Raw genomic sequence first — 23,809 nt, 5'->3', positions numbered from 1 at the left:
ATAAGGGCGGGGCCTGTCCACACAGACACTCAAATGTTATAAACACACCTGTTGGCTCCAAAAATGTTCACATGTCAACATGTACACAATACAAATAATGTTCACACATGCACACTTATGCATTCAAACCAACTAGTGTGAAATATTTCATTCAATCACGCAAAATATTTGTGCAAAGGTGAGCTAACACCTGTGCTCAGGCTCAAGTGAGTGTTTATGTTCCTCTTAAATGGATGATGGAATTTAAAAAGAAGGAGGGGGAGTGCCCAGCCATCCCCACACCAAGAACCCCACCGCAGCAGCAGCGGCAGCCAGAACCCCTCAACGCCCGCACGGCAGCGAATAGAGAACAACCGCCCCCCGGGTGATCACATCCGCCACCCAGGCCAGGGCCAGCAGGACTGCTACGGGGGCCCCCAAACCCAGAGAGCAGGGACGCATGGAGGGACAGAGAGTGCAGCTCCAGCCCAACCAGGAGAGCAGCCCCCCATGCACCGGGAGGGCCCAACGCGGGACCCCGCCCCAGAAGAGCGCCCCAAGCTCCAGACGAGCACCTCATCACCACCCAGGAGTTCTGGGTATCCCCCCACCCCAACCCCAGGTACAAGCCAGGATCCCCCAAGGGAGACCCGCCCCGCGCTCCAGGCAGCCACCCACCCGGCCCACGGTTAGTCTAGGAAGGAGCCAGCCGCCCCCGCCCAGGAGGAGGGCACCCAGGAAAAGAGGGGGTCCACAAGAGGTGTTGTAAACATGGCCCGACCAGGCTCACCCATAGTTGGAAATTTGGGGAGGCCCAGCACTCAGGGGAAAGGACCAAAACCCACTCTACAGGGACACAGACATCCCCTGACTCAGATATAATGTGATCCCCGGCTCTTGGTCTTGCCAGAGAGATCAGGGATCCCTCTCCCTGCGTGGAGAGAGGGCCGCCGGGCCCAGGAACCAGCACCCAGGGAACACGGTCGCCGCTGCCAAGGGCCCAGTTCCCCTACCAGGGATGGGGTAGGGGACAGATGGTCCTAGGTCCCACCTTACTTATGAATTGCATGTATGTGTGTAAATGTTGGAGTGTATATTTTGAGGGTTAAAGGGTGTGTGTACTAAGGGGGGGGCAGTTAAAATTGGCAGGTAGGGTGCTAAAAGGACATCTCCTGCTTGCTGGCAGTGATGTCCAGGCACCCCCCCCCCCCCCCCCACCAAGGGTCCTATTTGTCTAAGGTGCATTTAAAACCGAGAGGGGGGGGGGGGGCTATTCCACAAGGCAACCATGGGAGGGGGAACACTACCAAGTCCCCCCCACCCCCACTGTTGACTGCATCTGACCGGTTAGATTGCTTAGTGTGCAGGAAGGGTTAATGGTAACTTCCTTGATCTGTGTCAGGATGGCGTCACTTTAAAGTTCAGGTTTGGAGCAATGGTCTCCTGTGCATTGAGCTTTAATTTGACTTCATCAATCACTAAGTAAATAGTTTTTTTTTCTAAAAAACACATAAAACAGGAACATCACAGTTTTCTGTCAATGGTGTTCAGTACTGTTCAATGAGTACAGTACATTTCTAGAAGTGACCTCAGTATCCACCTCACTTGAAAGATCTTCATGAGTCAAGAACTCAGATTTTGTCAGACAGCATCAGACGAGCATCCATGTCTTGGTTTGATCTGTTGTAAATTCTACCTTTGTTCACAAGAAAAACAACGACAATCTGTTCAGGAATATCAAATTCAATTAGAAAGAGTGACTCATCCTGAGCCTCTTCCAGCTTTTTTGCTGTCGTCAAATCATGTGTCATCATGTAAAGAGACCGCGCAGCTGAGATCAGCCCAGTTTGGAATTGTTCTGGGGTATAAAGGAACATAATGTTCTCATCTCTGATGGTGAATTAGTTGGATTTCAAAGCAGAGACTTTTATAAAAATGTTCAAAAAATTGTTAAAGAGAGCCAGAATAGTGATCAGATTTCTCTGATTGCAGACATGCTGATAAGAAGAGACAAACAAAACTGAGGAAAAGGATGGAAGTTTGGAAATCAGTCAGAACTAAAAGAATCTCAGTGTATTTTTGTGTTGAAAATTACAAAGAAACACAGACAAAAATAAGAAGTCTGGAGTATTCTATCACTTCTATCGCATGATTTTTGAGTGTATCTCTTTTGTAATGATCGTTGCAGAGGATGATGTGAGGTCGCTTTGGGTGCACCTTTGTTGCTGCCTTGTTTCCACCTGGCTGGTTTGAGCAGTCAGGTTGACCCATGTGTTTCCCGCCAACTTACTGTGCGGTTTGATGTATTGCAATCTCCCGTTCAAGTGTGTTTTCAACATGTTCTTGTGACATTTTTCTTATTAAAAACCCGAGCAGGCGGTGGGGGGGATACCCGCTCGCGCGCCGGCCCACCGGGCAGCGGGAAGCGGCAGTGAAGCGGGGGCGGGGGATCCCTGCTTCGCCAGCCAGTTTAATCCCAGAACAGGAGGAGCAGGCTCACTCACTCCAGCCCCTGGACCTGTCCAGGTGTACCCCACTTTAGCTGGGACGACTCTGGCAGCACAGAGACCCCGACAGGGTTAGAGTCGGTTTATGATGATGGATGGAAAAAACAAAATCAAGAAGCTCAGAGCTAATGTCAGCTAAATGGTGGCCGACCGTAGCGATATTTAAAAGGAAAGAAATTCAAAAAAGAAAGACAGTTAGGTATCCTGATACTAATGACGTTTATTTATTTATATATATTTTTAATTTGATCTTTTTTACAGTAGCTTATGGCAGTTAGCTTAGCTGTTTTTGTTTCTTAATACAAACTCTTTTAACAGACATGGACCTTTTTTTTTTTTACAATAATGAGTAGAGTGGCATGTCTGCTGCCCTCTTTCTGGACTGTTTTCCACCACTTCTGGGTCTAAAACGAACCACTGGTGCATTGTTTACACGATCAGCTGTTGACGCCCGGCAAAGAAGAAAATGCGGCCGGGGATCGCTGTATTAAGATTTGTATTATTCCATTTTCAACAAAGCAATGTAACCCTTGTGCTATCCTAGGCCCTTTAACATTGGGATTTGGGTCATCTAGACCCATTAGACAGTGCTCTGAACCTTTTTTCTTCAATGATTTGTGATCTTCACTGGTGTTCATGGATTCCATGAAATCTTGTGCTATCTTAGATGACCCCACCCTTACATTGACGTGTTCTCCCTACCATGTCAAAGGTGGATAAAGGTGGAAAGATTTCATGTAATCTATAGACACCAGTGAAGATCACAAATCATTGAAGAAAAAAGGTTCAAAGCACTGTCTAGTGGGTCTAGATGACCCAACTCCCAATGTTAAAGTGCCAAGGATAGCACAAGGGTTACAAGGCGCTCCAGATCATAAGGCACAATGTCAGAAAAAAAGAAAATCAAGGCTTTAAGGTTCGCCATATAGTGTAGGAAACATGATAAATGGTCAGATTTACAAAAGCATGTGTGCAACAGATTCCGTTTTGTAATTCTAAGTCATATTTTTACTCAAAATTTTCTATGGAGATGATTTGAATGAACTTATAGATGTGCTCATCAGGGGTAATTTAACTTTTTTCAAACCATGGAAATGTCCACACGTCTCTATTAAAGCCATTTTCAAGGGTCTCCTTTGGTTTTCTACCACCAAAGTTGTCTTCACAGACCCCCGCTTCATCCTGCTGCTGCCCACTGAACCCTCAACTGACTTTTGTGTGGAGTAACAGAGTCTACTGTCAGTAACAATCAAAAATCACAAGAATCTGGATGTTAGAGCCTCTAAAAACCTAAATAAAGTCTGATGTATAGAGATAATAATGACCTGCCAAGATTTGAGAAAATCTATCAATCATTTCAACTGTGTGTGAGTGTGATTGTTTGTTTTTGTTTATTGGTTTTTTTTTGTTTTTTTTTTGGAGGAGGGGTTGCTGGAGCCTATCCCAGCTGGGCAAAGGCAGGGTTCACCCGGAACAGGTTGCTAGTCTGTTGCAGGCCAACATGGACAATTTAGTATGTTGCTGGACTGTGGGAGGAGCCTGGAGAAAATCCACACACATGTGCGCCCATGTGTCATAGGTTATGTCCAAATTCCTTCACTACGCACTATATAGTGCACTAAAGTGCATTCACAATTTTGTAGTGCTGTCCGAATCTACAATTCCTAAATCCAGTGCCATAGAAATTTCCCAGAAGTCTCAGCGAAAAACCAGTGTGCATTGATGCTCACTAGATTGGTAGACTTAGACCACAATGCATTGCGTCAGAACAAATTTTGACAAATTTATATTTTATATTTTAAGTAAACCATCACTGTTTTTATATTCAGAACACAGCGGATTCTTAAAAAGCGGTTGCAACACGTCAGGATTTGAACCAGGACCCTCTTTCTGTGAGGTGAGGGTGCTAACCACTACACACCGAGCAGCCTGTTTGTGAAATTCAGAAAGGAAAAACCTCTGAAATATCAAAGCAAAACCACTGTTGCAGACGCCCTGGAGCAAATCAAACTATTTATCCATTCTTAGAAGTATTCTGGATTTCATGGAAATGCATGAAGTGAAAGAATTAAAAGCAATAAAAGTTATGATGGAAGCAAATTCAAACGCTTCAAAATTTTGTTTGAAACTTTTGAATGTTGTGTAATGCGCGTGTTGCTCTGGGGGAATACGTTGTAAAAAAATGACCCTTTGGTGTCTTTTCTTGTCCGTCACATGACGCTGTGTCACACAGATGGACTCCTGCTCCTCATGACCACAGAGAGGGTTAAAAAAAAACGGTTCGGAAAAAAGGAAAGCTGCCATCAAAGGAAATCTTCAAACTTCAGTTCCAGGAGCTGAGGTCAGCCTCAATCAGAAAATTAATGCGATGCGCTCCGGTTCTGCGGCCCTATTGTGTACACATTTCACGACATTTGCGCCCGGAAAAAGATTATAAAAATGATGATTGGAGTTCCTAAAATGACTCCGTTTAACTGCATTCATAATTCCATTTCAGCTTTAGGTGAAAGGAGTTCGACTGACTCAGAGGCTGCTGTGCATTCATGCAAAGATCAATGGAATCCCTTTTTTTGGCTTCATACCTATTCGCTGTCTATTCGCAGGCGTAGAGACTTCTAACACAAGTAAGCACACAATGTCCGGATTCAACTGAGCCAGAGAGCTTTTTGCCACCAAAATGCCGCATAAGTGCTTTCATCAACACCAGGGAAGTGACGGACGGAAGTGAACTACATCTCTGCAGGACTCTTCTGACGTAAGAGTTTGGCTTTTAGCCGTCAAATGTTCCCTGTTCGGACTCCTGGAACCTCTTCATTTCCTTTGCTGGCTGCACGGTTGCAGTTAACCTCTGACCTGGAATGTAAAAAAAACAGCTGCCAGACGAATGCAAACCTTGGCAAAGATGCCACCTTCCCCAAACATGAGCCCACCCGTGTAAATAAAAACAAAAAAAAAGGCATATTAGCAATGAAGGATTTAGTGCAACATGTGTCTGCATGCATGAAGGATGTGTGGCTGTGGGGGGGGGATTCTGTGCACTAAAAGCACATTTGAAGGCACTCCTCCAAGTCCAGCTTTAATCCTCCAAGTTTGGGCTCACAATGTGGCTTGGACGCATCATGCAGTGACTCAGGCTGCCCTCCATTTGAAAAATTAAATGGTTGGGTGGGGGGGGGGGCTCTTTGGCAGAGTTTAATAAGGGGAAAAAAACCTGCTGAGCTCAGCACAGCCTCTACAATCTTAATCACAGAGGAGGAGGCTGCTGGAGCGTTGATGTAATGGTTGCCGTCGTGCTGCTGCTGCTGCCGCCGCTGCTGCCTTGGCAGAGGAGCGGATCTCGTCAGCACAGTCTCACTAATTCACCCCTCCTCTTTTCCACGTTCCCCCCCTCCTGGATCAAAGATACATCAGATATCATCAACGGAGTGTGGAGGGGCAGAGGCACTGTCTATGGAAAACAACAGAAACAGAAAAAGAGGATCAAAAGTGGAGCCTAATAAGAGGGATCGCCGAAAGCTGGAAGTCCCCGCCTGAAATGTCCCGTTCCCCTCCCCACGCGTGTCCGTCATGTGTCCATGGTTGAAACTTTGTCAGCATTAAGATCCTGACATCAGAATAAATCAGAACACGGTTCATGGAAAAGATTCGATTTTTTTTTCTTTATTTCAAGCATTAATTGTAGTCAATACATTTTAAAAAATCACACATATTTATCAAACTCCTGACAGAAATGATGAAAAGCATAGATGAAAAAGGAAGAAAGACAAAGACACACTTAAGTCACATTTTCTTAATTAAATATAGTGATCATTAACTAAATTCAAGCAGAGCTTGATTTATTGAATGCTTGAAAAAGAGTTGGAAGAAGCAAGTTTATATAATCCCACCCCGACTGAGTTCATTCATTTTGTAGTTTTACATAGTTTTTGAGGAAGTAAAGAAAAGAAGAATGACGCCGTATGTGGCTCATCTATTGACCCCCCTCATTTGGCATCACCTTGAATGAGAAAAAAACTGAAGAGCGTTTTCACTTAACTTTCAATTAATCCAGCCATCAACTTTGATGCTTGAGGATGCTGTGTTATTGCCATAACATTACTTTTCTCAATTTAAATAATGACATTATTTTAGAAAACTTGTAATAGTTAAAGAGAAAATCAGTCAACTTTAAAAGTCTCTTGAGCAGCTCCTCAGGGATTCTTGATAAAGTGGCATCAGTGGAAATGTGGCTGAGGAGAAACCAGACAAACAGACACACAGCTCATGTTTCAAACATGTCACACTCTACGACAGGCAGAGTTGATTCTAAATTACTAACTGAAGCTCTCCTTTAATCAGCATTTAAATAATGTATTGATATTTTTGTTTTCTTTTAAACTGGCTTTATTCAAACAAGAAAAGCCTCTCATCAGGTTAACTTGATCTCTCTGAAAGCGCAGACAAAAGCACAATAAGGTGCAGTTTACCTTTTTATGGCTAAACCGGATTTATCTGAGCTGACAAGACAAGCAACATAAATGCAAACACACAATATGTTTGCAGAAAAACAACTTGAAGCACAAAACCGTGCCATTTCTTGTGACTGAATGATGACACAGATTTTTCATGCCTTTGTCAACATTTTTTATTTTCTAGGTCATTTTCTAAAACAATGTGAAAATTACTGGAGATTAAAAACTGATAAATGCACCTGAAACTCAAAGTGTAGATCAGATGGTAGTTTGTGACTAAATCTTTACATTTTTCCCAAAAAAAAATGCAGGGAGCATGCAAACAACACCTCCAATTGACTGCTGCCATCTAGTGGTCATCTGAAGACACTACCATAGTTGAGCCAAAGGAAACAACGACTGAAGTAAAAGAAAAATATAAAAAAGAATGTTCAAACTTAAGTAATGTAGAATTTTTTTTATCCTCAGAGTAATTCTTACTCCTTAAGATGTAACTGTGTTTTTTAGCCTATCCAAACACAGATTTGTTTTTGCACAAATCTAAATGTGCTAAAGGATTATAGTTTCTTTCAACAAACTGCATGAACGCACTTGAGAAATTCCTCCATTATTTGTTACTTTAGGAAAATACTTATTTACAATGGAAGTGTAAAGACAGCAGGAAAATGGAAAAGGGGTGGGCTTTAATAAACTCATGCCCACATTTTGTTAGAAATATTTTCATTCTTTCGTTTTTATTGTTATGATGTCATTTAATGTTTTTATTTATTTATTTATTTATTTTTTATTATTTAAACAGTATTTCCTTGCTGGAATTGTATCTGCATGTTAGAAGATAAAATCAATAAATTAATCCCCCCAAAAAGTTGTTACCACAATACAAACTTGAATGAAGAAACAGTCAACCCTGACGTTGGAATTAATAACATTGTTTTGTTTTGTTTTGCTTCAATACTCTTTATTTAGGATTCTTTTTACCAAGAAATGTTGATGCAACCTCTTTCTCCATTTCTCGGCTTTCCTTCTTCAAATTCATGTGTAAAGAAACCGCAGCGGGGTAAACGGTGACTATAACACAAATATGACAAATGCTGCTGCTGTTGTTCGCCTGTCAGCACATCCCTTCAGGGGTCACCTCAGAGATCAGCTTTCAAATAAATAAATAGACTACAGGGATGATGTGGAAATGATGTGAATTTAACCTGTCTGCTCTGAAAGCTCGTTAAGTAATTGAACACAAACTTCCTACAAAATCACCAGAGGGTGAAATATTCAGACTGAAAACAATATAAAATCATGCAAAACTTTATTATTTATTTGCAGATTTTTGCAGGTTTGCTGCACTGTTTTTTATCTTTGTTTTAGTTGATTAAAGTTTTAGAACAATAAAACTACTAACAGTTTTCTTCATGTCCAGATACAACTGTCATTAAATCAGTGTCTTTAGCACAATCACATCTCAACCATGTGGTCCAGATAGTAAATTATGAAATACCACCATTGCAGAATAAGATGCCGAAATCAATCTTTGGTTTGAAGCATGTGCAGTGACATTTGGATTTTCTTTTCCTTTGGTAAAGACATGCATGTTTCACGCTTAACCTAGTACTGTTGCACAACTAGACATGCTTGTTTTAAAAATATTAAACATCAAAATTGATAGAAAAACATTTACTCTTTAGATACTATTTGACCATAAAGACTTTTATAGAATTTGTTTCTTGTGAAATTATTGTTTATTGTTTTTAAAGTGATGGTTTTTGTACCCCAAAAAATGTTTAAAAGGAAAAAAAAGGGAAAAAATAAGGAAAAGAATTATTAATATTAAGTATTTCAGTGGGGGTTCAGTGTCTTGCCCAAGTATTAAGCATCTTACACAATATTTTAAATAATATGGTTTTTAATTAGTCTATTAACTGGTATGGACGCCATTAGGTTAGTAACGTTTTTTTATATTTTTAAAGTTTAGAAGAATTGTCTAACTAGTATTTTAATTCTGACGTATTACTTGTGTTTTGTTTATTATGTTGACATTTAAACCACGAGTCTGTTTGTTTGTGTTTTAATCCTATTCTATTCTATTCTATTCTATTCTATTCTATTCTATTTTATTCTGCTCTATTCTATAGCTCTGCTGGTTCTGTTCGGCTCTTCAAAGGCATCGATCATTGAAATCATCGATCGTTTGAAATCGGCTTTCTGCTGCTTTTCCCTGCCGTCTGCCGAGGAACCCAGGAAACTAAATCGAGATCCCGGCGCAGGCGGAGGAAGCGAGACTTTAGCAGAGATGGTAAGTGTGAGGGAAATTTAACGACAAATCCTCCGTTCGGTACCAGAAAACGTTTCTAGGAATGTAAGAAAACGCATTCGATCCTAAACTGTTACTTTTTAAGCCTCAAGAAATTGTTAAAATATTTCCATGCTAAAGTTAGCTTAGCTAAGTTGGTCTGCACTGTGAGTAAGCAAAACAGCCGCTAACATTAGCTTTAAGTATTAGCTCACTCTAAACAATAGAAGTTAGTTAAGTACTTTAAACTGTTAAAGTAAAACAGGTTTAATAGTGAGAAAACATTGCAAATAGCAGATTAGAAATGTAATATTTTTGGAATACCTTGTTGCGAACAAGCTAATCCTAACAGCTAGCTAAAAGTTAGCATCGGGAGTCCAGTCATGTCTTCACTTTCGTTTTTCTTCAGCTCTTCGCTTTCTTCTAGATTTAAAAACACAACGTAGTCCGTCAGTTATGGAGTTACAGCCATTGGGATCATTTCACGTATCATGATGATGATATTCATATTAAATCATTTGATTTTATTACAGATAATAAGAACCGAACTAAATTAGTAGAAGCAGCAGGTAGCTAGCTGGTTTGCTGCATCCACTGCTGGATTCAATCGTTTTTCTTGAGGATGACACGAACAGGTTGATTAATTATTCAGTCTGTAGTAATTGAAACGCGTCCTTCCAATCCTTATGAGACGTTCTGACCGCGAACACGGTGCAGTTGGTTTGGAGTCTAGAGACGAGAACACTAACCGTACTAATGCAGGACAACTATGTAAGCCTGGCTGTAGATCATGAGAAGGATGCTGTGTTATTATCATAACGCGCGTTTGTGTTCCCTCCTAGTTCCGCAATCAGTACGACAACGACGTAACGGTATGGAGTCCTCAGGTAAGCTGCCCTTTACTTACTGGAGCGTGTGTTGTTGTTTGTGTGTTGGTTTTGTCCGGCTGTGTGTAGTTTGACTGTTTGGTTTGTCGGTGCAAACGCAGGGCCGCATTCATCAGATCGAATATGCCATGGAGGCTGTGAAACAAGGTTCTGCAACCGTCGGACTGAAGTCCAGAACTCACGCGGTCCTGGTTGCACTTAAGGTAACGTCACTCAACACGACTAGAACTGCTGCCAGCCTCCATTACGCTGAAACGGCTCTTTTCACGTGCTCAACTCTCCTTTAGTGTTATTTGAGCCTTAACCTCCATGACAGTGTTTGGTTACACCCATTAATATTCATACTAGCCGGCACTTTCCTGTCTTTCTTATTAATTAAAACATGTCGTTAAAGATCTGTAACACACCACACATTACTGTTGTGCCTTTTTGGTCTGCAGAGAGCCCAGTCTGAGCTGGCTGCCCACCAGAAGAAGATCCTTCATGTTGATAACCACATTGGCATCTCCATTGCTGGACTGACGGCGGACGCTCGGCTGCTCTGGTGAGTTGCAGCGACTTCCATGGACCTGAACATTTTTTCCATGTTTTCTTGTGTTAAACTTCTTGTGTTTGGGGAGAAATGTCACTTTTCATGGGTGTCAACTGTACATCTAAACACTAACATTGGTTAATTTATGGCGTTACACAGATGACAAACAGATATAGAAATCACAGGAGAGCAAGGCCCTCTACAAGCTCTTGGTAAAAGTATTTAATATATGAAAGACTGGATGTGCCTCAATTACTTCAGCTGAACAAACACAAAACTGAGGTTATTGCCTTGGCTGATGTTATTCGCATGTATTTACTTGCAACCAGCACAAAAACTGCAGCCAAGATGCGCATTGCCTGCACGCATTTTAAGTGCATCCATTTTTACATTTTGTCGTATTTAAAATGAAAGTTAAAGCTACGCTCCTGGATTGGTGAACAGTGTTCTCTGCGTTTGATCCATCCACTGGAGAAGCGATGAGCTGCAGAAACACATATTTGGAAAATGATGAATAGACACTTTTTGTTGTGTTTGGGGCTAAAGAGAAGTGGTTTGATGTCATATAGAGCTTCAATCTATTCATCTAAAAACCACCAACTAGGCCAGAAACATGGGTGTAGTCATGGATACAGTCCTATGTTTTGATAAATGCATTAAGGCAGTCACCAAATCTGCAGACTAACATCTTAAAAATAGTTCAAGTATTAAAGATCGGATGTCTTGAACAGAGCTTGGAGAAACTAGTTGATGCATTCACGTTTAGTGGACTTGATGACTGTGACAGTGTTTTTACAGGACTAGCAGAAAAACCAATCAGGAAACTGCCTGTAGAGCCGATGAGAGCCCAGTTCACTTTTCTCCTCTCTAATAATGAGAAACAACCAACAGGCAGCTCTCATTCTCTGCCCGGACTACAGAATCCGGAAACAAACAAACGTTGCAGTATGGAGCTCTGTTCTGTAACGATGAAGAAGCAGCTGAATGTTTGCTGTTGGCCTCATCATTAGCAGCATCTACAGTCAAGTGCTGAGCACGAACCTGAGAACGGCCTTTTGTCTGAAGACCAAAACCTTTTCTGTCTTGCAGTAACTTCATGCGTCAGGAGTGCTTGGACTCCAGATTTGTCTTCGACAGGCCTCTCCCCACATCCCGCCTCGTGTCTTTAATCGGCAGCAGTATCCTCTAAAAATACACTCTCCTGTTCAAGGAGCTACGTTACAAGAAACAAGAAAAAGCTGAGTTTGTAAAACTAAGTTGGACAACCAGGAGTTGGGTCTTTTCTGTTAGATTGCTTCCAGAAATGGAAACGGCAGCAGTGATCCTTGACTGAGTTTACAGAAACCCAAATCCCAACACAGAGGTATGGAAGGAGGCCCTACGGAGTGGGACTCCTCATTGCTGGCTATGATGTGAGTACGCTCATGGTTTTAATCTTATTTCTCTCTACATTCAGACAAAAAAAAACCTAAAGCTAACCGTTTTTTCTTTTCTGACTCAGGACATGGGACCTCACATCTTCCAGACCTGTCCATCAGCAAATTACTTTGACTGCAAAGCCATGTCCATCGGAGCGCGCTCCCAGTCTGCACGCACGTACCTGGAGAGGTGCATGGACAAGTTTTCTGACTGTAGGTTTGAGTTTGGAGTTCTCTCCTTCAGCATGTTCAGATGCAACACCTAAAGAACGTCTGTAGTTTCTGATGATTCCTATTTAAAACAATCCTTCAATGAAAAGATTAGTCTGAAATGAAACTGATGAATGTTTTTCTGTCGTCAGGTAATCTGAACGACCTGGTCCAACATGGCCTCCGCGCCCTCAGAGAAACTCTTCCAGCTGAGCAGGACCTGACCACCAAGGTACGCAGCCCCAAGGCCCCCTTATCAGTGTCACAGAGCATTTATGCATGTTCTGAACCTGAGACTCCCTTTCAGAATGTTTCCATTGGCATTGTGGGAAAAGAAATGGAGTTCACCATCTATGATGACGATGATGTTGCTCCGTTCCTGGTTGGACTGGAGGAGAGGCCACAGAGAAAGGTGCAACAGAGAACTTCTTATCACCACCATCAACATCTACTATTTGTTTACGCATCTTAAGCTACGTTCACACCAAACACCATTCTTGCATCAGGAGCGTCCACTTTCAGAGTGGTCAGTGTGCCTTTTGAGCACGTCAGCCAATCAGGGACTCCGCTTTAGCCTGCATGGTGTTGATGAAGATGCAGTCCAAAACCAACATGGACGAGAATCTGATCATTTTCATCCTGAACGTTTTTTATTTTGTACCCCCTCGGACTAAAGCGAGACAGCAAGTCGTCAAACTGGGTCACAGAGAAGCGCTGAGATCGTCTGTCCTTCAGATTAGATGGTGGAAGAGTCTCTGAATGAACCCAAAACATGGAGACGGGATCACAGACACTCTTTAAAAGGAATCGACCTGATCTCTCAACATCAGCCGTGTCTTCCACTGTAAATGAGATATTCTGTCAATGCTTCCAGGCTGGAAGTTGCACACAGTAGCTCCTCCCACACCACACGCTGCAGGAACATCTAGTTTATAAATGGCTTTTTGGCAGTCAAGCAGCACATTTGCTTAGGGAATCGAGCTCAATGCAAACACAGGTGACCATGTAACACATTTCTGTTTGTGTTCCAGGCTGTCCAGCCTGCTGATGATCCTCCTGCTGGAGACGCTCCCGATGAGCCAATGGAGCACTGAGGCAGGAACTCGACCCCACATCCGCATCCTGTCCATCCCGAACCCACTGAGACTTGCTGCAGCACAGAGAATTTCCTCTAGAGGGAAGCTGTCCTAATGTGCCACTGTTTCTCCACAATAGTCTCTACTGACATCAACATGTGATGTTTCTTTTGTATGGGTCAAAGTTCACCATCATACAAGTAATAAATTGTCTTTTTTGAGTTTTGTGTGCACTCCTTTCTAGAATACAAACACACGGGTTTAAGGATGTTTTAGGAAAAGTAAATGGAAATTAAAGCCGTGAGCAGCATAGTGAGGCCCGCAGGCACGACCCACCGTCTTCACTGCCACCCCGCATGGAGAAATTACTGAAAAAACACTTCTTCTTTTTTTCAAAAATAGTGACTTCTCTGTCAGTATTTTACCATAGCAAGCGTTTTAGTTTTTGGTCTCCTGACAAACAGATCTATTTAATTTTGAGAAGATATGTTATAGAAAGATAGTTTAAAGCAGATCCCTTATTTTGATGTAATTATAGTTTGAGAAAACGGTATTTCTAAAGCAGAAATCGTTCAAATAAATGAGGTACTTTCATAGAATATCATAGTTACTGGTGTTCTTTTTGCCATTTGGGGGTTTTGATGTTACTATATTTTAGCAATTGTATGTTTTGCAGCTTTAAGGAAAAGCGTAGATTGTAGGATTGTGTTACTTTTAGCAATTATCCAAATTCTTTTTTAGGACCAGGAAGTCCTTAATGGCAAGTCAAACTAGGGGTTTGAATGACAAATCATGAAGCTCCAATTAGTCTTAGTTTCTTGATTAAGAAGTGAAGAACTAGCTGCCAGAATGTACCAGAATTCATCTAAGACCATGTATTTTTCAAAAATTTCGCTCCGCACCCGCCATATCGCTCAAAGAAAAGTTCAGGGATTTTTTCCATTGCCTCACTTTCATCACTGGAAGAATCTACAAAAGTAAATTTTGGGATTGTCGTGGGAACAAATATTTTTTGTTAACCACGCCCACATTCCTATTATGTTCATATTGTATATATTATAATGCTACTTGACTCCTGAAGTGGTCGAAAAATTTATTACATCTGTTCGCTCCAACTCTCCACCTGTCTTACCGGCCCCCTGTGATCTACTTGTTGAAAGTTTTAACAGTAAATTAAAATCCAGTCTCGACTCAGTTGCTCCTCTAAAATCTAAGAATCAAACCCACGCACCCTTGGAGAAATGAGGAAATTAAACAATTGAAGAGACGTTGAAGATCTGTCGAAAGACTTTGGAGAAAACACAAACTTGAAATAAACTATCAATTATACCAAAACCAACTAAAACTATATAATCAAACAGTAAAACAGAACAGAAATTCATATTTTGCGAACATCATTTCTGTAAATAAAAATAACCCCAGAGTCCTCTTCACCACAATTGAATCTTTAATTAACTCAAATGTGAACAAAAACACAATGCCAGCCTCCGCCTCATTGTGTGAGGACTTTGCAGACCACTTCAGGAGCAAGATTGATTCTGTCAGAGTGAACATCATAAAAGGACAGAAAAGCCTTTTTATTGGAAATGTTGGCTTGATTTTACCTGAGGAAGCACTGGACAGTTTTGACCTGGTTGAAGCTCAACTCAACTCAACTCAACTTTATTTATAAAGCACTTTAAACAGAACAAGGTTCACCAAAGTGCTGTAATACTTGGTCGAGTTTTCTCCCAAGCTAATCCAACAACTTGTTTTTTAGACCCCATCCCTACATCACTTTTAAATCATTTTATGGGTCTTTTGAGAGTGAGATTTTAAATATCATGAACTCCTCTCTACAGACGGGTATTTTTCCTGCTGCCTTTAAAACGGCAGTGGTGAAACCGTTACTCAAAAAAACTAATTTAGACCCTTCCGTTTTTAATAACTACAGACCTGTGTCCAACTTGCCATTTTTAAGTAAGGTTTTAGAAAAACTCGTTTTTATTCAGCTAAACGAGTTTCTCTTACAAAACAACATTTTTGAGATAAACCAGTCTGGCTTTAGAACGAACCACAGCACAGAGACAGCCTTGTTAAAAATTGTTAATGATCTTAGGTGTGCCTTGGATTTAGGTCAGATCTCAGTACTAGTTCTGTTAGATCTAAGTGCAGCATTTGATACTGTTGATCACCTGATCCTTGTAAACAGACTTAAAAGTCTTGGCCTTTCAGGGACTGTTCTCAAGTGGTTCGAGTCGTATCTCATGGAGAGAAGCTTTATGGTAAGCATGGACACATATTTTTCTGGGGTCCATGAAATTAATTGTGGGGTGCCTCAAGGTTCCATCCTGGGCCCCTTGCTTTTTAACATTTACATGCTTCCCCTGGGGAGTGTCATCAGGAGCCACAACATCAGTTTTCATAGCTATGCTGATGATACCCAGCTGTACATAGCTATGTCTCCTGATGACACAAGGCCAATAGAAGCACTTTTTAACTGTATTTTAGATGTAAAATTATGGATGGCAAATAATTTTCTGCAGCTCAACCAGGAAAAAACTGAAATTTTAGTTATTGGTCCTGAAGCCAAGAGAGAGAAACAGTTTCTGAAGCTACAGGAACTTTCCTTAAGTCAGAAACCTGGGTGTTATCTTTGACTCTAAGCTGACTTTTATCCCACATATAAAACAGGTGGTTAAAACTGGTTTTTATCATCTCAGAAATCTGGCTAGAGTCCGCCCACTACTCTCTCTTGCGAATATCGAGATGTTAATGCATGCTTTTATCATGAGTAAAATTGATTACTGTAACACCCTGCTTGCTGGTCTTCCAAAAACTAATATTAACCTTCAGCTTCTCCAAAATTCTGCTGCACGAATTCTCACCAAGACCAAAAGGCGGGCTCACATCACCCCAATTTTGAAATTCCTGCATTGGCTCCCCATATGCTTCAGGATTGATTGTAAGATACTTTTAACAGTTTTTAAATGTCTTAACGGTCTTGCGCCTTCTTATCTATCAGATCTTTTAGTAAAGTATGAACCCTCGCGGACCCAGAGATCCTCCGGCACTGGTCTGTTAACCATTCCAACTGTAAAAACTAAAACCTATGGAGAGCTGCTTTACAGCACTATGGCCCCCGTTTATGGAACAGTCTGCCAGAGGACCTGAGAGCCGCAGAGAGCATTGATGCTTTGAAGAAAAGGCTCAAGACCAATCTTTTGAACCTGGCTTTTAGTTAATTTTAATTATTTATTTATTTATTTTACTACTTATATTTATTCATTCAGTTATTTATCTATATGTATTTTCTATTTTTATTTTATTTATTTATCTATCCATTTTATCTTGTTTTATGAACTTGAACCTGATTTTTAACGTGTTATTTTAATTTACCTTATTTCAATGTTTTATCGTTTTTATCAATATGTTTACTTTTTGATTCTCATTTTTATTCATTTTTATTTCCGGTGCTTCCTCAGCTGGAACCTCTCCCTCTGGGGCGGCTGCTGTTCAGCCACTGCGGCTCTAGATGGGGACCTGCATCACCGCTTAGCTGTGGTGGAGTGGTCCCCGCCTGTGATGCTGCATTTGGCTTTCTATGCGGCTGTTCAGAGGGGGGGAGGTTCCAATTACTAGCGTTTCCCGCATCATGTTTTTGTGCTCAGCATATGTTTTACAGCCTATTTTTCATTGTCATTTCCCATCAGTTAGAGAGTGGGAGGTGTGAAAGGCGTGGGGGGCTAGGTACGGGGAGGGGGGCCCTATTATTTATTTATTTATTTATTAATGCTTGCTTGTTTTTATATTTTGTTGTTTTAATGTAAAGCACTTTGTGTTATATTTTTATATGAAAAGTGCTTTATAAATAAAGTTTGATTTGATTTAATTTGATTATCGTTTTGTTCAGCCTTAGCCAATGGTTCGAGTATTAAAGTTTCACAATCAAAAAAAAAAGTGTTGTTAACAGGGAAACGCCTCTGGTGAGTTCACCACGGAAACGCCATTCAAAACCTTAAAACCTAGTAGCTTCCCAACAATGCTGGAGGAGTTAGGAGGCGATGGATCAAAATCCTAAACGGGGATTTTTTTTTTTTTAAATCAAGATCATGTCCTCTTCCTGGGGTCAGAGGTCAACAAAACTTTGGTTGTGGCGGTAGACACATTGCCAAAAACTGCCAAGCTGTAGATCGTGTGGCCAACCCATAATTTCAAAACCGGCTTTGGAAATCCTATGTTTTGGTTTTGTTAGTGGATTTTGATGTTTTCTGGCCACATTCTTTTTTTTTTACTTTTTTTGATGGTTTTTCCCGCTGTGATGTCATCATTTTTTATAGGTAGGGTTTTCCACGATGCTCAAATGTCCTTTTCACCGGGTAACAGGTGTGTGTGCACATTTTGGTGAGTTTTGAAGTGTGTGGCAGGGATCAAAAACAAATAAAAAACCCATGGAAGACGTGTTCTGAACCTCACTTCCAGTAGTTTATTAACAGCATTGATTGCAGCGTTTCATGCATGAAGGATCGGCTTTGATAGGTTCAATGTTTTAGAAGATGGAGATACTCGCCACCTTTCCAGAAGCTTTTACTGTAAAGGAGAACTGGACGGCGTCAGTGTGATGTCATCCGTAGAACACGACTTCGCTCCAACAAAATAAACTCCACTTAGTCGCCATTTTTCTTGTGATCTGCACCCCGCCATGTTGGAACCAGAGGACGTCAGGAAACAGTGATTGGGCCGAGTCAATCAAAGTCAGTGTTTCTATGGCAACCACTCTCGCCAACCAGGAGTGAACTTGTCGGAAGTCCACACCCGTACCAGTTGACAGTGGGCTACACAAAATCTGTCAAACTTTCCAAACGTGAGACCACAAAGTTTCACTGAGGCGTCTGATTGGTCCTTTTAGAACTTGAAATAAAGACAAAATATCATGAAAAAAATGATCAAGAACGTGTTAAAAGAAAAGGCAGTTATTCTGTTGGTCAGAATAACTATTCTAGTTAGTTGATTTTGGCTTCTTGGAATCAGCAGGTACTTCCTGTTTGGAACACCAGGGGGAGGGGTCACTCAGTCCAGTTCTCATTTACAGTCAATGGTTGAACTTGAAACATTCTATTTATTTGAAAATGCATCATAAATCTGATGTTTTTTGTCACTGCAAGCATTTTTCAGAAACTCAAACACATAAAACACTAGTGTCAGGCGAACAGAAACATGACTACAGCCTGAAACCGCTGCTACAGCGCCGTCTGTAACAGCGGTGTTAAAACTGACTTGCAGGTCAGAGGTCATGTAGAAGTCACTGTGCGGGTTTCTTCGTCCTCCTCCTCTTATTCCTCCGCCTGACGGAGCTGCAGGATTTGTCTGTCAAATTCCCGGGTTCCTGTGTTTTTTCCTGCTCCTTCGTGGACGTCACCCTCAGACTAAGCTCCAGCTCCTTCAGGACTCCGTCCAGCTCCTCCTCCAGGATGCCAGCATCGCCACATTCCTCCATATGGTTGTTCTCCTCCTCCCTTAGTGTTAAATCACTCTCTTGCACCGCGCCTGCACTGGCCGCTGCTGTAGAAACCATCTCTGAGCTCACCTCTGTGTCCCCCCCTCCTCCGCCTCGAGGCGCGGGGTCTCCCTCCGCTTCCCGCTCTGCTCCAGCATTTGAACGGTGCTGACAGCAGCAGTGGGGGTGTTCCCAGTACTGATGATGGTCTCCAGGGTGATCTGAAAACAGAAACTAGTGCTGCAGGTCATTTCTTCTCCCTTCAAGCAAACAGTTTGTTTGTTTTGCTCGTCTGCTTTCCCGCACCATTCCAGTCGCTGTGGATTTTTTCGGGGGCTAAGCCGTCCACCAGCTGACCCTCCTGCATCACGCGGGTGATCTCTGTCAGCGTCTGCAGAAGACTCTGCTCCTGGTCTGGAGTCACCCCTGTCACCCTGAAGCCCAGGGAGAGAAGATGGTTTGGTCTTTCATTATGCTATATGTGAGGATGGCCATCTTTCCATCCATCCATCCATCCATCTCTCTCTTTCTCTCTCTCTCTCTCTCTCTCTCTCTCTCTCTCTCTATCCATCCATCCATCCATCATTCATTAAAAAAACAAAAGAATTTATTTGCAACTATTTGAATAATTTTAACTGAAAAATTTAAAAAATGTCAATGTTTGGTTATTAAAACCAAGAATTTACAAGTAATTACAACTCCCAATATAGTATCCCTCCTTAAGACCAAGAATTTACTATTAAAAAAGTGTTCAAATGGTTAAAACAAGTGTAATAATGATAAAACTGACCTTCGGAAAAACAAAATCTCAACACAACGTAGCAAATAAAGTAAAAAAAAAACATTTCAATGAAAATGGTGTTTTTGGTGTTTTTATCGTGTTCCTGTAGCATTTTTCTCATGATAGAGGACATTTTCAAAGAAATTAAGATCAAAACTGAATTTCTGAGGGTTTATTCATTGTGAATTAGGAGAAGATAAAAAAAATGCAGTTTGCAAAAGATTGTTTTTGTTACATATAAATATCTGCTCCATTCTGATGCATCCACTTGCAGACAAACAGATCCATGTACGTCTTTGTTTTCCTCGTCTGAACTGGACTCTGGATCAGCACTGTACGGCTGGATAGCTCCAATATTGATCACCATTTCAATGTAATGTTAGACTGGAGCCGTGAGAGGCTGTAAGCTAGCAGGAGAGTGTGTAAACAGACAGCTCTCAGCATCAAAGAGGGAAAGGGGGGTGGAGTTCCAACAGTTTCGCCCACATTTCAGAGACAAACCTCGAATAACCATCTGCTGCTGCTCTGCAGAAACTATGTCTGAGAAAATGACAGCTTTTTGTATTTGGGCTAAAAGCGACATAATTATAATTAAAAGATTTTTCAATAGATCAAAAGATGATCAGAGTGGGACATCCAACATATCAGAGTTTCAGCAGCTGCAGGTTTGGATCTATAGTTTTTTCAGCTATATTTATTGTAGGCCTGCACAATAAATCGCAAGCTGTGCAATACGCATATCGCAAAAGACGGCGAAAGTTGCAATAAATGGTTACCATAAATGTGCTAAAAGAATCTGATGGCAGCTTGACATATTTAACGAATCAAATAAATGCATTTATGCATTTGACCAATGGGATGGAGCCCTTTAATGTTGGATGTTTGCCTCCTATCTAGACGAGGATCATTTGGAGGATAATTTTTAAACTGCTGTAGTGAAATGAAAAGTATGTTTTGATTCGTTTTGCTATTTTTTCATTTATCGCAAGTTAAATCGTCATCGCGACATTGATCACTAATATCGCAAGTCGCGAGTTTTCCTCATATCGTGCAGCCCTGGTTTCTAGCATTTACTGCGGTAGGATAAAACCACGCATCAAAAGGGCTAAACACACCTGTCGGGACTGTGATGGGCACTGGAGACGATGTTCTCCATCACCAGCTCCGTCACTCTCAGCTTCTCCTGCAGCTGGGCCAGCTCAAAGTCAGCTGGAGATCCATGTGGTTCAGGGGGAAAAAGAGCCACAAGAGCCGTTAGAGAAGAAATCAGCAGGGAACAGTTTGGTTTTTTTTTTCCTCTGGTTAGATGAATTCATCCTTTTATGACCCGTTATTGGAACCAACATCACATTCCCTGTTAAACTAATGGACCGAAAATAAGAAGTATTCAGTTGGAGCTCATTAAAATGACTGCATTTAGGGTTTTTCCCTTCATTTAACAGTTCTCATAGAACAACCTAACATCTGCTAAACAAGTCTGTGATTTCAGGAGCAGGCAGTGACATGAAGATGTGGAGGAGCTCTGGATTACATGCTCTTTAAAACATAGAAACTATCAATTCTGATCAAAATAACTGAAAGTTTATAAAAACTCACTGATCTTTCTCTTCATGTTCTCTGAGCGGATGGGATGGAACTTGCTCTCTGGGGGCTTGCTGCTTCCTTTAGACGTGATCTAACAGGAAGACAAAACAAAAAGTTTGGATACAGTTTGTAAACATTTCTACTTCTACCCCCTCCTTTCATCATAAACCGATGACACTTTTCAGAAGTATATTTATGAAGAAACGGTCACCGCTTTTTTTTTATTTTTCATTCCATCTTTTTGGCAGCTGCATCTACTTTACCTTGAACAGAATGTAGAGGATGTAGAGCAAGATTCCAAAGCCGTACACAGGAATAATCTGTCCTGCCAGGTTGGACTTTCCCCCGGCTCCTGGTCCTGCTCCTCCTCCCTTGGTCTTGGCTGACGTCTCTGGACTATGAGCTCTGGAGAAGCTGGACCCCGCGGCCCTCTGACCTCTGCCCTCTGGGGCCATCTGAGGGTGAACCCTGGGTGGGAAATAACCTGAACCTGCAAGGGGAAGGAGGGTTGAAAGGAATAACAGACACAGAAATCTGTATTTAATCATCTGAAGCGAAAACATTCACTCGTCTATTATTTATCTGTTTCTTATACTTATTTAATGAGTTTAACTTTTTGAAAATATATTTATTCAAGTGTTTCCCATGATATTTGTACAAGAGTGGGGCCACAATGACAGAAAAACAAACCAATATAGAACAATAAAGTTGTACAATTAGAAAAATACAGTGATAACATTATAGGAGGAAAACATAAAAATGTTAAGACATTGTTATACACATTTTTTTAAGTCAACATTTTACAAGAGTAAAATTGTTAATGTATGATTTAAAAAGTTGTGATTTTACCAGAAAAACTTGGGCTTTTTTGAAAATAAAGTTGTAATTTCTGAATATAAAGTTGTACATTTCTCTCAGTTGTCTGCAATGAAAATAAACAGAATAGTGTCTTTGGTGAAACATTTTATTTTTGAAAAAGCATGGCTTTTATTTTATAAAATTACAACCTTTTGAAGCGGATTTGTAAAATTTCATTGTCCTAACATTTCGACTTCTTTTCTCATAATTATATGAACTTTTTTGCAAAAAAATATAGATGTTTTTTTAATAATTTTACGACTTTATTTTTAAAATTCTGACTCCCCCCCCATAACTTTATAACTTTATTGCCAAAAAAACTTTGACAGTTTTTCACATTGGTTTATGATTTTCTTCTCATAAGTTTGTTTGTTTTTTCTTTTACGGTGGCCCTGATACTCCTTCGTATAGATCACATGTGTCAAACTCAAGGCCCGGGGGCCAAATGTGGCACGCCAAGTCATTTTATGTGGGCCCAGGAGAACATAAAAGTTTTTAGTTTCTTAACATTTTTTTTTTAGTCGATTACATATTATTTATGTGTAGCTGTTGTAATTATTCAATGTTTGCACCTCTTATGTGTGTTTATGCAGACAAATTGTTGTCATCAAACCATCAGTTGGATGCACGGCTGTGTGCAGCCTTTTTTGTAAAATGTAACACGTGTGACACATGTTCTTTATAGTTCAATTTAATGTTGTTTGTCTTTATTCACTTGGACAGTTTGATCCTTCATTACTGGAGTTATGTGGGTTTTAATTAGCAGAAAAAGTTAATAGGATTTATGCCAAAGTAACATGTAAACACATGTTTTCTATGCCACTGTAATTGTCACTTTAAAGTTAGAATAAATAAATAATGAGTTAACATTAAGGAGTAGGTACATTTATTTTTCATTACATTTAGTTACATGCATAAGTTACATCTGGCCCTTTGAGGACAGCCACTATGCTGATGTGGCCCTCAGTGACACTCCTGGTATAGATAGATTGCTTAATGGTTTATTACGTATTAAATCGATTTCATAATTGCGTCCGTGCTTCTTCTTCGGTCGTTTTTGTATTGTGCATAAACACAGGTATATTTGGCGCCCCCTGCAGGGATGAAAGTATAACTGCTAGAACTGCGACGCTTGAAAGACGTGCTAATATTTTTTCTTTAAGTAAAGATCTCTGAGCACATTTCAAAAAGGTGACCGCCCGCATTTGAAGACCGCTTCCTTGCTGTGTGAAAATGAAGAACGGAGGCCCTTTGACCGTCAGAGAATGACCGTGAATAGTGACGCACCCTCCGGCCGCTCGGCAGCATCCTTCCTCCCTCTGGATAACAGGATCTTGGGCAGCAGCAGTGCGACGCAAAGCACAACGCACGTCGCCAGGGTCACTTTCTGGAACGTTGACATCGTCATCTCGATCACTGCTATTACCCGAAAATTACCATACAAGAGAGGCTTGAGCTGGAAAAAAATAATAATAAACAGAGCTCAGTTGAACTTCCTCTTTGACAGCGGGACCGGAAGTGCACCTGAGCGGTATTACCGCGTTTCCCCGCTGGGAGGCGCCAGAGGGCCCCTGTTTCATAGATGTTTTCCGTCATAAATCCTGCAGAGGCGGAATAAATGTGACGGTGAATACTTTGCTTTAATGTTTGGTGTTTCCCTTCTTATACACGTGTTCTTGAAGGTTATTTAGAGGAAAATGTACACATTTATATTCATTTGCATCCTTACTGATGTATATTTTCATTCCACCTACATTAGCAAC

General features: G+C 41.0%; 2 protein-coding genes across 2 annotated transcripts; one reads left to right on the top strand and one right to left on the bottom strand.

Moving 5' to 3' along the window:
- The first annotated feature begins 9,052 nt into the window (after positions 1–9,052).
- On the top strand, positions 9,053–13,568 carry psma1 (proteasome subunit alpha 1). The gene is made up of 10 exons (XM_004069392.2): positions 9,053–9,227; positions 10,067–10,111; positions 10,213–10,314; positions 10,552–10,655; positions 11,733–11,821; positions 11,985–12,055; positions 12,145–12,274; positions 12,424–12,503; positions 12,579–12,683; positions 13,303–13,568. The coding sequence occupies exons 1-10, from the start codon at positions 9,225–9,227 to the stop codon at positions 13,363–13,365; spliced, it is 792 nt and encodes a 263-aa protein (XP_004069440.1). The 5' UTR covers positions 9,053–9,224; the 3' UTR covers positions 13,366–13,568.
- Positions 13,569–17,784: 4,216 nt separating this feature from the next.
- LOC101175074 (protein RIC-3) lies at positions 17,785–23,771 on the bottom strand. The gene is made up of 6 exons (XM_004069446.3): positions 23,334–23,771; positions 21,452–21,678; positions 21,201–21,279; positions 20,720–20,813; positions 19,130–19,257; positions 17,785–19,044 (listed from the first exon to the last, which is right to left on the bottom strand). Exons 1-6 carry the CDS (start codon positions 23,452–23,454, stop codon positions 18,629–18,631), a joined length of 1,065 nt encoding a protein of 354 aa, XP_004069494.1. The 5' UTR covers positions 23,455–23,771; the 3' UTR covers positions 17,785–18,628.
- Between the last annotated feature and the right edge of the window lie 38 nt (positions 23,772–23,809).

The sequence above is a fragment of the Oryzias latipes genome, chromosome 6, assembly GCF_002234675.1.
Source record: "Oryzias latipes chromosome 6, ASM223467v1".
NCBI lineage: Eukaryota > Metazoa > Chordata > Actinopteri > Beloniformes > Adrianichthyidae > Oryzias > Oryzias latipes.
Note: the sequence above shows the minus strand (reverse complement) of the source record. Positions and strands in the feature narration are given on the sequence as shown.

Coding starts and splice junctions, on each gene's coding strand:
- psma1 (XM_004069392.2), top strand. Junction 10,656..11,732: donor GCGGACGCTCGGCTGCTCTG/GTGAGTTGCAGC, acceptor TCTGTCTTGCAG/TAACTTCATGCGTCAGGAGT. Junction 12,056..12,144: donor TCCTCATTGCTGGCTATGAT/GTGAGTACGCTC, acceptor TTTCTGACTCAG/GACATGGGACCTCACATCTT.
- LOC101175074 (XM_004069446.3), bottom strand. CDS start 23,454: ATGACGATGTCAACGTTCCAGAAAGTGACCCTGGCGACGTGCGTTGTG. Junction 20,814..21,200: donor GAACATGAAGAGAAAGATCA/GTGAGTTTTTAT, acceptor ATGGATCTCCAG/CTGACTTTGAGCTGGCCCAG. Junction 19,258..20,719: donor GCCCATCACAGTCCCGACAG/GTGTGTTTAGCC, acceptor CCTGGGCTTCAG/GGTGACAGGGGTGACTCCAG.